Source organism: Podarcis erhardii, assembly GCF_964252035.2.
Source record: "Podarcis erhardii genome assembly, chromosome: 6".
Taxonomy (NCBI): domain Eukaryota; kingdom Metazoa; phylum Chordata; class Lepidosauria; order Squamata; family Lacertidae; genus Podarcis; species Podarcis erhardii.
Window position 1 is genome coordinate 20,245,237 of NC_138510.1, and position 20,831 is coordinate 20,266,067.

General features: G+C 42.8%; 1 protein-coding gene across 3 annotated transcripts in view; it reads right to left on the reverse strand.

Moving 5' to 3' along the window:
* SLC9A8 (solute carrier family 9 member A8) overlaps positions 1 to 20,831 on the reverse strand; it is a 56,342-nt gene that overhangs the window by 28,857 nt on the left and 6,654 nt on the right. For all 3 annotated transcript variants that reach the window (XM_081867753.1, XM_081867752.1, XM_081867751.1), the window contains exons 2-3: positions 17,592 to 17,770; positions 13,761 to 13,841 (exon numbers count right to left, since the gene is read on the reverse strand). In XM_081867753.1, coding sequence (XP_081723879.1) covers positions 13,761 to 13,841; positions 17,592 to 17,770 — 260 coding nt within the window. The remainder of the gene's footprint in view (positions 1 to 13,760; positions 13,842 to 17,591; positions 17,771 to 20,831) is intronic.

Sequence of the window (20,831 nt, forward strand, 5' to 3'; positions counted from 1 at the left end):
CCGTTGGACGTTTGGCTTCCAAAAATAGTTTGCAAACCGAAACAGTCACTTCTGGGTTTGAAGTGTTCAGGAGCCAAAAGGATCGAGAACTAAGCTGTTCGAAAACATGACTATAATAGCAAGATATAAATGGCAGCATATTGACACCATGGGGTTATAAACCTGGTTAAGTCTGCACACATAGCTTATCATCGTCCATTTCATTTAGATACCTATTTAAACTGCTTATAATAATGTATAAACATGATTCATGGACTATTATTGTTAACGTCAGCTGCCAATGGATTTTTGTTGCTGTTGTTGTTTTCAATCAACGTCAGTACAGATTCAGTGAGCTTTTCTCATCCTCCTCCCCTTTCCACCCATTTTCCTTCTCCACCTATGTTTTTAGGCAGAGTACAAAATAGCCAGGGCTCCAGGAGATGCACAGCCTTACGGTATTCCCTGCCACCTCATATCCAGGAAATCCCTGCAACCCAGAAGGAAAAAAGGGAGGCTAAAAAGGAGATCTCTTGGCCTCAGTACCCCTATTGCAAACTTGAAACAACCACCTGGTAGCCTGACTGTAGAAAACAACCTCCTGCTTCAAGACATTTAGCGGAAGAAGAAGTCATTGTTCTACTGGATTGGTAATGCCTTGGTTTCTCTTCCTTAGTAGTTCATTCCTTCTTCCTCTAAACTCTCAAGGAAGGAACCTTCTAACTCCTCCTTCTAACTTAGTTGTTCTTAAACTTTTTTCTCTGGGCCACACTTTCAGAATAAAAATTTGCTCGCACCACACCAATTTTTCATTGATAAAAAATGCATTGGAAAACAAAAATAAACAACTGCTAGCAATGCTTGATTTATAATACAGAACACAACCACTCCAAAATATGAACACCCAGAAAATACAAAACAATGCAACTGCATAAGAACATAACTCATTCCCAAAATATAATTATAAACGAGCCTCTTACATGTGTACCTTACGTATGCAGACAAACTCAATGTGAGGTGTGAACTTGTTTGAGAGGTTATCTCATTTACCTTAGGTCTAATTTGAGACAAACTCTCATATCCTCATCAACACAAAGAAATCTCTCTCATTTCTGAACTTTCATATTTCTGAACTATAAAAGTTGAAAACTCCTGTTCACCCACAATATGTTGGACAGAATTACAGAATAGCCAATATTCTTGCTCTAATTTGGAAAAAAAATCTATCCATACGCTGTTGTATCTGTCTGTCTGCTTGTCTGTCTAGCTACACAAAACTACACTACACAACACTATTTAAATGTTTCTTTGATTGTCCTTGAATCTTCCCACTACACTTGCCATCCTCTCCTGCCTCACCTTTTGAGAACCACTGTTCTAACTCAACTGAGATCTCTGCAGGTCTGTCTGGCACCTATAGTTTGTACAAGATTCTGCCCTCCCCCCACGTAAGTGAAATCACGTAAAGTGGGGGGGGGGCACCCTCTAATCACCGTTTTGGCCACTCTGTCTCTTCAATCCACACAGAAAATACTGTATCCCCAAATATCCAAAACTAGAATTGAAGTTCTGGGGCTGACAGGAGGCTGGAGAACGCAAGGGAAAGCAGCTACTGCTGCTGAGCTACCCCGCACATCAGCTGTCAGGCGTGGAAGCTGAGCAGCGTAAACAAAGCCCTGCTGCGCTTCTGGTCTCTCTAGGCTCTGGGGAGGGTCTTCTTGCAAGCCACAAGGCCTCTCTAGCCCTCTCCCACCATTTCCAGGTTTGAATTCAATCATTTATTTATTTCCCGACGCTGCTTGTGCACGAGGCAATCACACATAAGTGTGGGTGGGGGAATGCTTGGATTTACTTCGACACAGAAAAGCATGTGTTAGGATGCAGGAGAAATTCTTTATTCTAACTCTGGAAGATATGGTTTGAGAACTGGAAGTGAGAGTTCGGAAGGGTATTTTTTTAGAAGAGGCAGATGCCACTCTGACCTACAGAAGTGATCAAAAGAGCATCACATGAACTGCTCCTGATGAATGTGTTGTAACGCAATATACTGTGAAAGTATGAAGCTTGTTTGTCTTTCAGGGACAACCTTCTAAGTATAGGATGAACCCTTAAAAAATTGCAACGAAGGGAGGGGGGGAGAAGTGCAGCTACAAACCAAAAAGAAAGCAGTATGTGATGCAACAGAATTTTTCTCTTAATCTTTTAAACACAGGAATAAGAAGAATCCCAACTTATATTTACTTGTGGAAGGCATTTCTTTTCCAGCAGGCCTTTGGGTAACTGTGTGTTCAAGACTGAGTTGTTGCATTATTTTGTGGATTTTCATTTTAAACAGCATTTTTGTTTTACCTGCTTATGCTGTTTGTTGTGACCCACCCTAAGATCACATGTGACGAGGCACAGGTCATATAAATCTTACAAATAAAGAAATAGTTGAGAAGCAGAAGCTATGTGGGGCTGATTCTCACTAATTCCAGCAAAGTCATCCTTCCTCCAAGGAACATACAACTAAAACCAACCAATCAAATGGAACAGCGTCAACTGAGCCTTCTCTAATCTGCCACTTTCCAGATATTCATAGAAACTTGGAATCAGAAGGGACCCCTGCAATGCAATAACCTTTTGTCCAGTGTGGGGCTTGACAACTACCCCTTCAGTTCAGAATTGTAGGCAAGCTTTCCAGATACCCTGCAAACTTAAAACAGGTTATGCTTACTTTGTCCTTTAAAATTGTTAACAAGGCTTTGATCACATTTGCATTTCATAGGCTGGAAGAGAAGGCCTACATTTCCAAACTTGGCAGGCCGTGTTGAACAGCTCAATCTATTTCCCACAACCCACAGTGCTGGGAAGAGTTTGCTTTCTTTATTTTTTAATTAAGAAGTCTTATGAAATCAGAGAGATTCCAACTGAAGAGTTTCCTAAGCGTAGAACATGATGCCCTGCAGGCATTTCCATAGAAAGCTACAAAGGTATGCATGTAAAATGGGACAGGTGAGCTTATTTTGGAATGGGTGGAATCTCCTAGCCAGCAGGAAGGATGTGATAGAAAGCAAATCCACAGGAGAAACCAAGAATATTGCTTAAACAATAAGATTCAGCAACTGATAGGAAGGTATCTGAATTTTGCCATGTAATCTTCTGCCTAGTCACTGGCTGGCAAGCTTTTATCGAGAAACAAAATGAGAGACAACTTGTTCCAAACTATGTTTGATGTGTCACTTCTGTACTGAGTGAACTGTGGGAAATGTCATAACATAGCTGATTGCTTGAAATCTCAAGAGTGACACATTTTCGGTAACTGTTCATAATTAATGCTTTCATTCCCCATACACATTTTACTTTAATCTTTTATGTATTACGCATTCATCTGTCGAAGAATAGAACCTGCTACATTAAGCCTGTTCAACCAATTTTCAAACCTGCTGCTAAACACACACACACACTTTGACATACCAGCTGTTATGATACCAACTTCTTTTGTAAGCTTTTCAAAATGCTCCAAAACACATTTAGCCTGGGACAGACCAGGATGTGGATAGGTAACCAAGTGCATATCCAACATAGGTTACCACAAATTCTGCCTCAGGCAAACCTAAAAACCAGCCAATTTAAAAAACCCAGTAAAATCAATTAAATACTTCCCATCAACCACATAAAAGTGATTGTTGCTTTTTTAAAAAGAGGGACCAGCAAAATTCACAAGGCAGAGGTTCAGAAACAAGATCTGAGTGCTTAACAATGCTCATTACAAAGGAAAGAATTAGAAGGCCTTAGTTCTTCTCCAGCTCAGATTGGAAGCCAAATTAGAGAAGAGTTCTCAGTTTACCTCCCCATTCAGTCCCAAAATAGCTGGTGCGGAGCAAATAGTGGTTACCGCTGAGTAACTTCTTGCCTCAAGGAGTCTAGAAACATAGGAAGCTGCCTTTTGCCCATCAAACCCAGTGTTTGTACTCCTGGGATCTCAAGCAGGATTCTGACCCATCACTTAATACCTGACCCTTTTAACTGGGTTTTAAGTGGTTGAAACTGGGACCCTCTGCATGCAATGCATGTGCTCTAGGATGGAGTTAAGGTCGCCCAGCTATCCCATCCCCCCAGCTACATTCAAAGCTGCAGCCTCTTTCAAATATCCCCATTGATTTCAATGGGGACTTTGGACTGGCTCATAAATAAGCTCAGCAATTTACAAATTCTGAGGGAAACGGCTGGTTTTATTTCTGTGCCAACTCAATGTGGTCCATGAGGAACCATCCCTAGTAATATTCAGTAGTAACTGCACCATTACAGAGCACTAGAAAAATTTGCACACACAGAGGCTTAAGAGGGCAGAAGCACAGGAGACTAATTGGATTAGCACTTCCACCACTTTGACTAGAATAGAGATCTTCAATGGCCGCCCTCTGCAATACTGCAATGGGATATCTTGAATGCAGGGGGAAAGTGTATTCAGCTGAACCAGGGCAAGCCCAAGACTATTTGCTGCCTGTGGAAAAGGACAGTGTAACACTACAGCCCCAGTCCACTTACAGAAGGCAACAGGACTAGCAACCAGCACCAGCCCATGTGGTGGGAACTGTTTTTCCAACACTAGCTTCACTGCTTTATACATGGATGGCGCTGGGTGGTGGCAAGGCTGGGGCTGTGTGCATGCCCCAACAGATCCAATCTAACACTCCTGCCAATGTAACTATGCAACTCCAGCTACACCCAGCTCAGGTACGTAGTGGCGACGGTGGTGTTGGGATGGTGGCTCTGCCCCCAGCATGTGCACCACTAGTGCTGCCAGCTGAAACTTAATGCAACCTCCAAAATGGGATAGCATCCTCCAGCACACCTAAGGCAGTGTACTAATTATGGTGACCAAGGATAGACTATGTGGATACACCAAGAACCTGCCCCTTGAGGCAGTCTCCTCCTTCTGCCTAATGCTAGGCTGGCCCTAAACTGGACCTCTTAGGATAATGGCAAAATTACAACCAGATTACCTTGCAATGTTACCAACGGTAAGGAGTTTGGGAGGAAGAAACTACAGTCGTACAAAGAAATAATAATAATAAAAACCTGCTTCTAAAACAAGCTCTTAAATGACAATGAATTGTATCCCTCGAAGGTCATGCAAATAACTTATCTTGAAAGTAGAACGTAAGCGTTCCTGGCATGCAAATTTGGATCTCTTTGGCAGAGGGAGTTCGTAACAACCCTTATTGTGAAACAGTGGTTGGACCCGGAAGCCAAATTTCCAGTAAAGAGTCGGGAGGGAAAAGAAAAACTCATACCCTGCTTATTCAACAAGTAAACTGCTTTGAAGTCAGGATCCTGTTGATACAACACTAAAAATGTTACAACATACAGGATTCCTGAGGAAACTGAGAGGAGAACTTGCCCGAAACATAATCCTTGCATTCCTCCCTCCAAATGAGATTGCAATCAGTCTGAACATAAGACTCCTACTGAAGGAAGTTCCAGGAAAATTCGTGCAAATAAAAGTTAATAAGAAAAAGGAGAACTTGATGCTCTCACACTAAGGGAATTAAACAAAATGCTCCTTTGTTTAGAATTAAAAGTTGCTTACATCCCGTCTTCCATATAACTGTCTATCAAGATAGTAAACTCAGCAGAATATGTCACGTCTGTTCTATAACCACTAGATGCAAGATTCAGGTAGGTGGCCGTGTTAGTCTGATGCAGTCGAAATAAATAAATAAAATTAAAAAATTGTCCAGTAGCACCTTAGAGACCAACTAAGTTTGTTCTGGCTATAAGCTTTCGTGTGCGTGCAAAGCTTATACCCAGAACAAACTTAGTTGGTCTCTAAGGTGCTACTGGACAATTTTTTATTTATTTTATTTATTTCCACTAGATGCAAATTCAGTCTTCTGTTCTTGTTTACGGGATATGCATACTGAATTTGCAGTGCTGAATTCCTAAATTGTGCTTTTATTAACAGATGCTCTTGAGTTGTATCTCATTGGTTGTAGGGTTTTTTTTGTTTTTTGTTTTGTTATATATATATATATATATATATATATATGCAGGTTTTGGTGTCCTCGGGTGTCTTCCCGTGTAAAAGTTGGGGTGTCTAGGCGACGTTTCGACGAGGTCTCACTCGTCATCTTCAGGCTGGTGCTTTCGGCTTCTTGTTACTGGAACAGAGCAGGATCTCAGTGTTTGAGTTCCTATAAATACTGTAGAGGGGGTGTGGTGTATAGCCTCCAATGTTCTGGGCAGAGAGGAAGTTCCCAGGCTAGTGTGCCTTTTCTTCTTTTGTTCCTTAATTACTTGAGAGATATCTTGAGTGATTTCTTGAGTGATATCCTGAGTACCACTTAGGTGGGTCATTAGGTGTGGATTAGTTGCTAAAGTCTTTGTGTCTTGACCTCTTGAACTTTGTGAAGAGTTTTCATGAGAAGATGGCTGTACTGTACTTAGTTGTGCTCTGGCTTGGCTTCGTGTATAGGGGCGAGCTGTGGTTTTGTGGCTTGTGTCAGCCAGATCTGTGTAGGGATTGCAGGGGGGTGCAGCATCCGGAGGTGCCACCATGGATTGGCTACTGGATGGTGTCTGTAATTCATCTGTGGAGAGGGTCTGGGTTTGGGTCTGGTGTGGTTGATTGGTGTTGGCGTTCTGTGTGCCTCTGGATCTGGTGTCAGTTTTTGTGGGGAGGGCTAATTTCCAGATGTCTGGCAAGCGGGATGTGTCGTCACGCTTGTTCATGTTGTGAGGGTGTTTCTCTATCTCGATGGCTTCCATGATTATTCTCTTGTGGTGATGTTCCGTGTTAAAGAGCAATTTGGAATCTGCAAAATTAATTTCGTGTCCTGTTTCTTTCATGTGTTGGAAAAGAGAGGAAGTTTTTTCTTCTTTTTTGACGGCATTCTTGTGTTCTGCGATACGTGCATTTATTCGTCTGTTTGTTTGTCCAATGTACGTGGCTGGGCAGACTTTGCAGGGTATTTCATAGATCCCTTGGTTTTCCAACTGGATTTTATCCTTGGGGTTTCTGAGGATATTGGCTATTTTTTGGTTGGTGTATTTATAGGAACTCAAACACTGAGATCCTGCTCTGTTCCAGTAACAAGAAGCCGAAAGCACCAGCCTGAAGATGACGAGTGAGACCTCGTCGAAACGTCGCCTAGACACCCCAACTTTTACACGGGAAGACACCCGAGGACACCAAAACCTGCATTCCTGTACCCGTGAAAATCTACGAAAGCATATATATATATATATATATATATATATTGCGATCCACCCTGTGACCACATGGCAGGATAAAAAAACTCCCAAATAAATAAATAAAATTACAATGGCACACGTTCTCATGCTTTGAAGGCATAGTTTCTCAGAAATCAGGAACGCTACACCAGCATGCCAAACCAGTGGGTAAGCAGAATCCAGCTGCTGAACATTTCAAACATATTCGCAAATGCCTCAGAGTTTGATCTGGATTTAAGATGACAATCTCTTACTCTCCAAGTGACAGAAATAGCCCTCATTACGCTACAGTGAAGATGCTTCATAATCTTGCAGTAGCTGTAAAATTTTAAGATACAAAGATTAGGTTCTCAGAGCAAGCTCAGTAGCATACACCCTTAAGGAAGCACTTCTGTATCTCTTTCAAATACCAACTACCCCAGAGTAAAATATAGTTGTGGCACCCAAGATTGACCAAGATTAAGGTACCCCTCCTCCCCAGCTCCCAGGCACATCTCAGTTTTGTAATAAACAATTAGAGAAGTCAGCCTGAACCATTTCAGAGGTAGATTAGTAAAGCTTTAATGGATAGATCTGGTTTCTTTATTTTTTGTGCCAAATATGATCCGAAACAAGCTCTTTCATTTTGAGTCCAAAGTTAGCAGGTACATTGCATGTCATAGTGAAAGCACTTCTGCTAACCACTTCTGCTTTTCCATTTAGCAATAAAAACTGGAACAAAAACATATCTGACCATTTGTCTATCTGGCTCAGTACTATCTACATCAAGGGCGGGCAGGAAGCAGATAAGAGATCTATTGGTAGATCTCTGGGTGATTTCCTATAGGATTTATGACTTCCAGTTTTTTTTAAAAACAACAACAAATAAATCTGCCCCACCCCGCAAAAACACTTTTTTTGCTGCAGAAAGAAAGAAAGAAGAGGATGACAGCCAGGGGGCAGTAACCAATTTTTTTTTATGATGAAGGACGACAAGCTCAGCTCAGTTCTGGTACTCACAACAAATTCATGGGCTCAGAATCCCCTAATTCTAGGTACATGTCTTTTGTACCTGCTCCCAGTTGGTAGATCTCAGGGCTTACATCCTGCAAGTCTAAATGCTGCCCACCCTGGTTCACACTGACTGGCAGTGGCTCTCCAAGGTTTCACAAAGGAAACTTTCACGGCCCTATCTGAAGATACCAGGGATTGAATCGTTTTGGATTCAGCCCATGTGCTCTACCAACTGAGCTACATCCCTCCCCCTTGAGGACAGCTCCTGAAGGATAATGTGGCTGGTGGTATCATATGCCAATGAGAGGTTCAGCAGAACCAACAGGCATGTGCTTCCCCTGTCCAGTTCCTGCATAGATCATCCACCTGGTTGGTCCTAAACAAACCAGAATCAGGCCTGAACTCATATAGGAAAGAATTCAGATAGTGTGCTTCATCCAAGAAAGGCAAGAGGCTGTTTGCCACGTTCTAGGACCTTAATCAAGAAAAGATCACTGGACACAGTCTGAGAATTATCTAGGGCAATGGGATCCAATAATGCCTTTTTCAACAGTGGTCTCACCACAGCCTCCACACCTCTAGGCTTTACCATCACAAGTGAACTAACTCTTCTACCCCCTGCAATATTTTATGGTCTCCTTGCTTGTACTTTCTGTCTCTCTGTTTGTACTTTAATGGCCTTTCCAAAACAGCACTCCCTTATATTATTGCTCTTTCCTAAGTGTCTCATGGCTCGTCCACAGCCACTGCTAAAGTCCTATTTATTCTAAGGCTTTTGTCAGGGCCAACTCAGCATCTAATCTCCCTCTTCTTCAGACAATGTCTCGAACGTGTTCCTCAGTTCAACTTGGATGTGCTTCACAGGACATATTGTTCCTCTAGTCAGCTTCTGTGTTTCTTTGCTCCTTTCTTGCGGCATTTTTATTCTCATTTTGGCGTCTTGATGGCAGCTCCTCAATGGCATGCAATGTTTTAGTAGCATCATGATAATTAATACATGGCCTTTATGTAGTACTTAATTCCAAAGGGCTCAAAGCTTATCAGAATTACTTACATATTAATAAGAAGCAGCACTATGACCTTGATTATTTATAAAGAGCTTAAAACTATACTGGGCCCTGTAGAATAGCTCCGTGAAAAAGCATTTCTTGCCAAAGGCTTACAACTTAACAATGCAACATAAGAACAGGGAGAGAAAAGAGCAATCTTAAGAAGAACAGCTAATAACTGGAGTAAAAAGAAGGGCTAGTTATTAAGTGACTATTTATCTACATTAGCTCAGCAATACTTAACAACAAGCCTTAAGGCAGACTAGTGTTAACATAGCTATTTTACCCATGCTAAAGATGGAAATCAGCTGTTGCTGAAAGGTAGGCAATAGAACCATCCCCAACCCTGTATCCTTCAAATGATTTGGATGCAAACTCCTATCATCTTCAGCCAGCATGGCCAATGGTCAGGGATGATGAGAGCTGCAATACAACATCACCTGGTGGTTGGAGACACCTGCACTAAAGACCACAACCAGTGAGTTCATGACTGGTCTAAGATGTAAGGGATGTAAGGGACTTGAATTGCATAGTTCATGCTTTTAGCTACCAGATTTCCCTAAAAATAGCTTTCCATCTTGGATAAATCTTCCAACTTTTAGCTTGGGTGAATCACAGAATTGTAGAGTTGGAAGGGACCCTGGGGATCCTTTAGTCCAACCCCCTGCAATGCAGGAAACCCAACTAAAGGATCCATGACAGATGGCCACCCAACCACTGCTTTAAAACCTCCCAAGAAGAAAAGCCCACAACCTCCCAAGGTAGTCTGTTCCACTGTTGAAGAGCTCTTATCGTCAGAAAATTCTTTCTGATGTTTCGTTGGAATCTCCTTTCTTGTAACTTGAAGCCATGGGTATGGGTCCTACCCTCCAGAGCAGGAGAAAACAAGCTTGCTCCATCTTTCATGTGACAGCCCTTTGGATATTTGACAATGGCTACCCTATCGCCTCTCAGTCTCATTTTATCCAGACTAAACATATCCAACTCCCTCAATTGTTCCTCACAAGACTTGAAGGAAAAGCCATCACTCTCTTCTCCTTTCAACTGACAATGTAAACAAAACTTGACTTCCTCATGCAACATAAAATCCACTATACCCTCATTTGGACAAAATGCAAAACACCTGAACAGACCTCAAGGTGAAGCACTCCCACTTCCTTTTCCACCCCTTCAAGACACTCACGATGGGGACTTCCGGGTCGGCGCCATCGCCGAATGGCGGACTCCCTCCGAGCTCCGGAGGGAGTCTGCTGGGTAGGGGTCGGGTCCTGCCGCGCCGGCGACGCGGGGACCCTCAAAAACCATGGGCGGAGATGCCCATGGACTTGGTGACTCGGCGGGCACCGTTTGCGCCCCCCGACCCGCGAAGGAGCCTTTTTAAAGGCTGCGGAGCGGGTGACGGGGGGGTGTGGTGCTATGAGTCCACTGCTTCCCCTGCCTAGCGAAGCCGCATGCCATTCGGCGGAGAGCAACGACTTCTTCTTTGGAAATTTCGGATTTGGATTAAAAAGAACAACCCGTGAGTAAATTTATTGGACTTAAAAGGAAAATCTGATCTATGAATTTGGAGCGAGCGGGGGGGTGCAAAAAGGAAGTCCGCCCCCCCCCCCGTTGTAGATGGCTTAACGCAAGGATTTGACAACTAAGATCGAGAGATGAACTTGCTTATTTGAAAAAAAAATTAACTTCACGGAGGGAAATTACAATAATTGCGCTGGAGGAGAAGATTGATTTGTGGGAATTAAAGTGCAACCCCCCGGGAACCGGGAACGATCCGCTATGAGAGACTGGCGAAGGGACACAGAGACTTTGACAGCTGTCAAAGCTGTCAAAGCAGGAAAATAAAGAGAGAACTTTGTTACGATGGCTTTGCTGGTTAGATTTGTTACAATTTGGACATAAATTATTGGAAATAAAGGCAACAAGTTATTTGACTTTTGGGTCTGATCTGGAAAGAAATTAAGTTACCATATTCCCTCTAGAGGGAGGCCGGGACATTGCAACAGTAGCAGCAAGTGGAAAAATACTATGAATTTGAGCAGGATTTGTTATCTCTTGGGAAAGCTGCAAAAACGAAGCATTATTTTGTCTACAGAGGTCTCTATACTAAAGGAGACAATGGATTTATCTATTGAAGAAAGGAAGGGACTTGACGTAAGTTTATGTTCCTGAATAACAAAAGCCTCTGTGGAGAACAAGAAGTTTCTGAATAAGTTTCTGAATTAGAAGGTTTTTGCAGCAGAACAGGAAAAAGAAATCTGAAGAATAAGAGCTGGACTAAACTTGAAGTTGGAGCATTTGGGACATCCAGACTTTAAAAGGATCAAGAAACAGAATTTGAGTTATACTCTTAAACATAGAGGTCTGGATGGAAGAAGAATGATCTTTTCTGAGAGTTTCTCCGAGATTGGACTTTCTGAAATTAAAAGCTATCAAAAGACGGCAAAGCGGAACTGAGACATGGGCGTGGATTCACCAGGCTGGCAGTAGACGATGGATGAACTCTGGGGATCGGAACCGGGGAATGGGGGGGGGGAGGGATTTGGAACCCAAAGGCTGTAAAATTACATATTTTTTCTTTCTTTCTTTCTTTCTTTCTTTCTTTCTTTCTTTCTTTCTTGTTGGTTTGAAAATAGGGGAATTCGTGGAAGGGAACTGGGGTCGACCTTAGGGAAGTATATAAAATATAAGGAGAAATGGTTAAATAAGATAAATAAGATAAATCAATTTGGAATAAATGGGTTATTTAAAATTACAATAAGGCTTTAAAATTCGGGGTAAGAACTTGTGGAATTAATTTAAGGGAAATGGAATACAACAGGGGGAGGGGGGGGAAGTCCGGGAAAGATGTTAATGATATTAAGTGTAAACCATATTTTTTTCTTCTTTTTATCTTTCCTTTTTATTCTGGAAAATTTAATAAATATTATTATAAAAAAAACAAGACACTCACGATGGGGAGACAGCTATTATGTGATAACCCGACCAAACTGTGGCCTGCATTAACTACAGTTAAGAGATCAAACTGTGGTTTATGATCCTGTCTTCTTTGGTTGAGCCATAGCTAAGATCGTGCACAATCTGGAGACTGACATAAAAATAAACCAAAGTTAGTTGAAACTAAGTGGAGGCTTTTGATCTCCTCTTCACAATTGTACCGGAGGAGTGAGGACACGAGTCCAAGGCTCATTCATGTAAAACTAAACCATAGTTTAGTGTTACACATCCATACCAGATCTATGTCTATTATTCCCAATCTCTTTTCCCTGCAGGACTCCTTCTCGTGTTCTGTTACGATAGCCTACTTTCCTATTGCCTATCATTTATCGTCTTTTGCTAACTGTCAGTCACACATTTGGAGACAGCTGCAGAACGCTTCTTCGATTCCATACCTCTTCCAAGACCTTCAGCTGAGCAATATTTGATATACACTAACAAGTCAAGCATAACCTCCATGCATCTGCCTGTGAAATCTGGAGAGCTACACACAGTATATCTGCTTCTGAAAGCGAAAGAGAAGCACTGGCTATATCTAGGCCAACTCCTGCCACAGGACACTATTAAACTGGGGGTGAAAGTTCTCTCTAAAATCAAGGAAACCTAAAAAAAAAAAAAAAAAAAAAGCAAGTGAAAAAGCCCCTTATGAGCTCTTCACACCATAAATTCTTAACTTTATGATACTGGGTCTTGTTTATAAGAACTCTGTGCCCCTGCCTGTAAATTCTGCCTTCTCTGCTTTTGTGTATTTTTTAATAATGATCTAATTCATCAGACCTCACACACAACCCGGTTGGTGCCTCTGAATTTTCTCCAGCTGCTCACATCCTTATGATAAGCATCTCCCTGGCTGTTGACACAGAGTCCATAAGAAAAGCAGATGGCTGCATGCCTGCTGCTATGGCTGCCGTTAGGAACATGGAAATTGATTTATATCAGGTCAGACTATTGGTCCTTCAAGCTCAGTATCGTCTGGCAGGTGCTCTCCATGGTTTCAGGAAAAACTCTCTCCTAGCCAACCTGGAGATGCCAGGGATTGAACCCGAGACCTTCTGAATGCAAAGCAGATGCTCTCCCACCAAGCCACGGACCTTGGAGACCAGGGTTTGAATCCCCACTCGACATAAAGCTTGCTGAGTGACCTTGGGCCAGTCACTGCCTCTCAGCCTAACCTATCTCACAGGGTTGTGTGGAGATTAAAGGTGGGGGGAGAACCATGTGTGCCACCTTGAGCTCCTTAGAGACAAATGGTGAGATATAAATGCAATCAACAATAAATAAACAAATTCCCCCAAGCACAGCAATGGTTGGGTCTGGAGAGAACAGGTCCCCCTGCGAACTAGATTAGCTCTCAGACAAGACCTGGTTCGTTCTCTGCAAAACAGCCTGCATGTCCCTTCTCCCTCTTACAGCACATTTGCTTCACTGAATCAGAATGAGCACTGGAAAGGGTGTGTTTCATCTGAACAATTAATAAGTACGCAAAAATACAGTTCCTTTTCCCCATTGATATGAGATACTCACCTAAAGAAACAACAGCAACACTCTCTGGCATGAAATGCAGCCTGAATCTTATCAATAAATGCACCAATATGATGCAGATACCTGGCAGGAAACAAAACAACATTTAGGATGAACAGCAGCTACATAGCATGATTCAAACAAATTGCGTGATTCCCTTTGGAAATTAAAAGAAATGCAAAGCCAAAAAAAGAAGTAGCAGTGATGGAGTTGAGAAATATCAAATACTGCCAGAACAGGGACAAGTTCATTAAAAGATGAAATAGTAGGTTTTACAGTGCTGTGCAGGTTTTTTATTTTTAAGAAAATCTTCAGTATCCCCCAGGTGGATAGAATCTTTCTTGACGACTTGATTACAAAGAACCATGCATGACAGTACACCTGCATAACAGGGCTTTCGAGACCTAAGTGCCCTAAAAAGTCCTGATCCTAAACACATTGGCACAAATCTTAAGATAAACGAAGAAGGCACATTTCTCTTCTCCTCTTGAAGCCACCTGTGTGCCCCCAAAAGCCTCAATGGAGAGTCAGGAGAGCTCAGTTAAACAATTGGAAAAGGTGAGGTAGCTCTTTGGGGAGATGGGAAAAGGAAATATTCCTTCTATGAACTTCCTTCAGTTAACTTTTCTTAGGAGCCAGCCCAATTTTGGCCAATTATCTTCATCTCACATTGCTTAGGAAGACATCCCGACTCTCCCAAGATTGGTGACTGCAGGCGAATCAAGGGGTAGAAAACTTTCCTTTCCACTGTCTTCTGTAAAATAACTTACCTTAGGATGCCAACTGTTTACATGGCCATTAAGCCAATGGATTTCAGTAGAACTTACCTTACAGGTAAAACATACTCAGATATTAAACTGATAAGAACAGATGCAACACTTGATCTTAGCCAAAAGGCCAAGAACCTCTTGATACTATCCCTATCAGTGCCGCAGAAGTGCCATTGCTGTGGTGGACTGTCCAAATCTGGTATCTGGCATTTACAAACTGAAAAAGGACAACTGGCCCACTAGTGCATTGGTCTGCAAATGGTGGTTGAGGACCCATAACCAGGTCACAGGTAGATGGATAGAAACAAAGCATTAAAAATGGCTTCCCAAATACAGATGTGGGCTGAAAGGGGTCCCAGGCTCTTGCTGCTTCTTAACGTCTTCATACCTCAGTGCAAATGAAAGTCTCTCTGCTAGTCCCTCTGCCCACTTCAAGGGGATTCTGTGAAGAGCAGAAAGCTGGTGGCAACCATAAAAAAAAAATGGCTGGCTAGTCCACCAAGCCAGCCTTTGTGGACTCCCCAGCTCACGTGTTTATTTTGTGCCAGCTAGTTATGGTTCTGTTGTTACGGTTGTAGTAGCTGGACAGTTAATGGCACAAAACCACTACTTGGGGTAGGGGTGGGTAGTAGCAGGTAGATGGCACTCACAGTACTGGCTGCTTCCAGGACAGTTTTTAATACAGTCCAGATCTTAGTTTATATAGTATATTTTGCTAGAAAAGGGAGGGAAAGAATCTTCCATCACTCCAAAGCAACCTTTTAAATTCTTTGTGATGTTTAGACTTTGAGTTGCATTATCTTCTGCCCTTTCCTTTGGCTTGGAACTTTCATTTTTATGACTACTTAAACATCAAGTTAGCCTTGGATGCAAGGCAGATGCCGGTTTCCTCTAAAGACAAAGGGCTGTTTTGCACAAACAAGGAATGTTCGTTTATTTGGAATAAAAACTATCTCAATTTTATTGCCTTCTTTTGCTTTGCTTAAAGTCTCTTGGCACTTTATCATAGGATCTGCCTCCCTGTGCTTATACAAAATGTCTACGGTATTGCAAACAAGCCTGTACTTTCTCACACGAAGTGAATATTCTTATTACAGCAGACGCCTAAAAGATCACAGAAAACTGTCCAACGTTTTTTGTTTTTCTGGAGAGGACATGCACACACACGCACACTTGCAATTAATAAAGAACAACCTGAAGTTGACACGGCTCTGTTTCAGAGTGGCATTCCCGGCAGAATGCACACACCAAGTGCCAACCTTTCCCGGTCTCCAACCAGCACACAAGGTGGAGCGCACAGGACCATCTCCACAGGTACGCTATGTAAGAACACAAGAAGAATCAGCTCATCTAGTCCAACATCCCGGCCAACAAGGTAACTCCAGGAAGCTCACAAGCAAAGTATGAAGGCAGCAGTCCCTGACGCCCCAATATTCCCACCAAGTGACAGGTGTTTAGCAGGAAACTACCTTTGCGCATAGGAGCTGCATAAAGCAGGGGTGGGGAATGTCTGTCCCATGGGCTAAATGTGGCCTTGCAACTCCTCTGTCTGTGGCCGGGTGTCCACACACTTATCAGCAAGGGTCTTCAAAGGCAACCCTTGCCCTAAGAGATCATAACTCAGTGGCAGAACACATGGTGTGCATGCAGAAAGCCCCACATTCAGCCCTTTCTATCTCTAGTTAAAAAGATCAGGTAGCAGGTGTTGTGCTCAAGTTCAGCCAGATACCCTAGAGAACCATTGCCAAAGTAGACAATACTAGGTGTGATGGATGGCCTACGGCAGGTTCCTCTAGCCTAGTACAAATATGTTATCACCATCAACACAGAAAGGTACATGACTTTGGAGAGCGGAAAATGCCAGTTGGGCAATACTATCTCAATCTATTGCAATTAAATTTACCAAACGCCTTCTGCATGCCCTGCAGAAGTTGCAGGACTCCAACTCTCATTAGCCCTACCAGCAGGGCCAATGATCAGCGACACTGGGAGATGTAGTCCAGCAACATCTGGAGGGCCTTGGGTTCTCTTTTCCGCTTTAGGGTAGCAGCATTTTGTCCAGCCCTCCCACTCCCTTCTGCTTAGCACAAACCTGAAGAAGAGGTCTCCAGAACTCAAAAGATTTGCTGACTACTTTGTGAGACATTTGTTGGTGCTAACAGAGCTATTCTTCTTCTGCGATGGCATGAATACTAGTGAACAAATGACTGTGGGCCCTGCAGTACCCAGAAAAGCATGACAGCCAGGATGCAATGGAAGCAGCAAAGTGTGTCTTCTTCACTGCCACTGAGCAGGCTCAATAATGAGCATTCACTGTCATTCCATCCCAGTCTTCTGGAGTTTTCCTCACATGAATTCAAGCAGAATCCCAGTTTGTTTCATTGCTGTCAACAGTGGTATATACCAACAAGTCTCCCACCAAGTGGGATAGGGGCATCCATATATTCCACAGATCAACCAGGGCTTCAGCAAGACAGCCAGTCATATTATCTGGAAAAATTTCCCAAAGCCATTTGGAAACTAAACGAATCTATCAGCCTCTGAGGGCAGATCATCCTAACAGGTCCCTAATATCTCATGGGCTTGTGTAAATACAACAATCCACATAGAGAATCGACCAGTTCATATGCACTAAATAAGAATGCAAACAAAAACCATGCAAAAACTCAAAGGAACAAAAAAGTTTACTAATGCTCCACACTGAAATAAAGCTAGTGATTGGGACGGGGAGGAGAAAAGAAAGTACTATGAGATATTTTCTCAACTATTATTTGACTTCAGACCCTCAGGAGTCTGCTTGTTTTCTAAGGTTTTCTAAGGTTTGTTTTCTAGTTTGCTTGTTTTCTAAGGATCAGAAACATAATACCAGGGACCAATTCTTGACTGGAATAGCAAACATGGAAATGAATTCTAAGTGAGGGTGGCCTGTGAACAGTGAAACAGGGGACTTGGGTAACAGAGATGTTTAGGCTACCCATGTTCCTATGTTTCCACTTGTCTACCTGCATTTGCTCCGGCGAGCAGCCAAGAGTAACTGATCAGAAAGTCTTGGATGCACATTCACCTAATACAAGAAGACTAAAGAATATAGTCATGCCGCTTGACTGCTCCTCTTGTTGAGCTTGCACCCCAGTTTGCACTGGAAGGATAGGCTTGGCAGGTGTAGGAAGCACCAGCTTCGTGGTGAGCGCCAGCGTGGTGTGGAGGGTGGCATTGAGCACTTCGTGGGTAGCATTTGAGAACCTGTAAGATAAAACACACCCAGGTCAGACTGAGGAGACACTCAGCTGGTTTTCCTCCAGCAGGAATCATTACTGAATGACTCACTGAAAGCTAAAAAAACTCATTTTCAAGTTATGCTTTCAGATCAGCCATCCTTGATATAATAAACATGGCAAAATGGTGTTAATCCTGGTCCACATACTGAACTACCTACACTCAGCTGCATGCACTAAAAACAAGGTTAGGAACATGCGATGTTGCCTAAGACCACAGACCAGTATTCTTCAACCATGAGTCCACCATATGTTGCCGGGCTGCAACTTCCATCATCCTGGACCACTGGCACAGCTGGATCGGATTTGTTGTCCAGTAATACCCAAGGAGCCAAGGTTGAAGAACACTGATATAGACCAGGCATAGGCAAACACTGCCCTCCAGATGTTTTGGGACTACAACTCCCATCATCCCTGGCTAACAGGACCAGTGGTCAGGGATGATGGGAGTTGTAGTCCCAAAGCATCTGGCGGGCCAAGTTTGCCGATGCCTGATATAGACAATTTGTTGATTTAGTCCATTGCTGAAGTTTCAGAGGAGGAGCAGATCTCCGAGTTTTCAGGAAAAGGTCATTCCCCGTCCGCTGCAGACACCTGAACCTTTTAACTAGACATGCCAGAGACTGAACCTGGGATGTTATACATGCAAAGCACTATCTCTGAATTACTCTCACCCCCACCAATGATTTAGTACACAGTAAATGTTCACTGGATAGTTTTTTTTCCCCGTTATCCCCCCCAAAATTGTGAAAATGTGGGCACCTGTCAGAGACCCTAGTGTCCTGCACTTCTGCTCTGAATGAACATGTGTCAGATGCCACAATAGAGTATTCAGTAAGAAGTTACACTGAAATTAAGTGCTCATTAAGTACATGTTCCTATATACGTATATGTTGCCTCGGGTATGCGAGGTGACATGTTTTGCTGCTTTAAATTTTCTGCTGTGCAGCACTGAGCCTGCCTAGACAAAAAACAAATTAAAGATGCCAAAGGAAGATGGGGTGTGTGGGTGTGGGTGTTTGTGGGTGTTTTAAAGGGCTCTCTGCTCATGAATAGTCAGCAGCTTTCAAGGATTGGCTAGTGTTCCCTGCAGGATCAGGTCCCTTTGGACAAAGAGGAGGAGGAGCTGGATCTTCACAGGAGTGGGGAGGTGATTTGGGGAAAGCTGCTGATGTAGAATGTATATCAGCAAGCTATATGGTCAGTTCTAGAAAGGCAGCCACAAAAGGAGGTAAGTGCAGGAAGAAAAGGAGTTAGCAGGATTTGTGAAAGTGAGATATCAGGAAAGGGCCAGCTGAGGCAAGATGCAAAGCAAAACATAACAAGAACAGGCAAAAGCCAGGAGAGAGGCTACAGTAAATGCTTTGCTGCACAGAGCAAAGGCTGCCAAGAGGAAGTTTATACAGGGACAAAAAAGGGCATTCACAAATCAAAGAGGGGAGTGGTGGAACTGGGCAAAGAGCCAGCAGAAGTAGCCGGGGCCCCAGGAGGCCTGTGATTTTCCAGAAATTCAGTGCCTTATGGAGCAAGGCTTAAGCCCAACTGCACAAGGTCCAGCAACTGAGGACCATGTCAGCATTTAGAAAGGAAAAGCAGCAAGGACATTAAAAAACACACCAAAAAACCCCTGTATCTGATGTTTTATCTGCCAGCCTTGGATGTAAATCTTCCCAATGTGATGCAAAAAAAAACCCCACCCACAATTTGCAGAAAGCAGGTTACAGAAGCAAGCAGGAGTATTGGTGGTAGGGATATCCCAGAATGCTTCAATTACATGGCAGTATTGTGATGAATGAGCAGCTATGCACTTTGCTTGGCACTCTGGTTCTACTTCTTTGAGAGGGAAGAGACAACCACGTTGATCCTTGGACTTAAACCTCGTAAGAGAGGGTAGATGCCTCGTAAGAGAGGGTAGATTCCTCTTTCAATACTGCTTTGGGCCAGCAAATGTTTTGGGGTGGACATTCTGCTTTGTTTCCAAACAGTTCATGCTCCATACTTTCCTGTTGAAATCCTGTAACTTTTTGTTCCACTTTTATTGCACTATAGTACAATAATGCCCCTCCAAATGGCAATAACATAACCTTGGGGAATTATTGCAGAACAAGCAATAAAGTGGACTGGTTTGTGGACAGTCCAGTGTAAATCTATCACTAATGCAATATTATTAAATTGATGGCATGTTGCAGAATATACCTGCAAAAACCCATCAGTCTGAAGGGGAAAATACATGTTGAATTATTATGGTGCAGTCATATATTCAAGTATTCAACAAGACAGGAGTATTTGGTATATTGTCATGCACATGGCAAAAACAAATAGTAGCACATGATGGCAAATGGACTCTAGCATTCGGTACTGGATTAAAAGAGGACATGGACTGCAGGATATCATAAGCTTTTATCTATAAAAGGTGAAAATAACTGGGACCTGCAATAAAATGTTGCAGTACATTGCACTTCTGTACAAAGTGCCAGCCAGCCAAACATGCCCTTTTTCCAGTATATGCTATTTCACTCTTCTTCTCCCACCTATTTCTCATTAACACCTATCCAACAGTTAATCAGCATTCTGTGCCCACTGTAGTGGAGAAGGGATGGGCAAAGGGCGAAGTGAATTTATTTCGCAACAGGAATTATGGTGTCATATCTTGAGCCACTATATGCAAAACCTCAGCATGTCACAAGCTTTTCTCAGAGAAAAACCCACCAAATAAGTTAAGGAAACAAAGAAGTAGGTTTAGGTTGCACAGCATGCTTGCCTAAGAGTTAAACTGCCACTTTTAGTATAAGAAATGCCCAAGTCTTTTTTTTGGGGGGGGGTGGCTTATAGGTATTTTTAAAATATAGTTTGTGCTTCTGCTAGCTTGGGGAGGCGTTCCCCAAAGCTTGCTGATACCTCCTTTCATGTGTTTTATACTGTCTGGGTAATATAAGGGCCCACATTCAAAGGAGGATACCTAGTAAAGGTAAAGGTAAAGGACTTTACTGACTGAGGGAGCTGACGTTTGTCCACAGACAGTTTTTCCG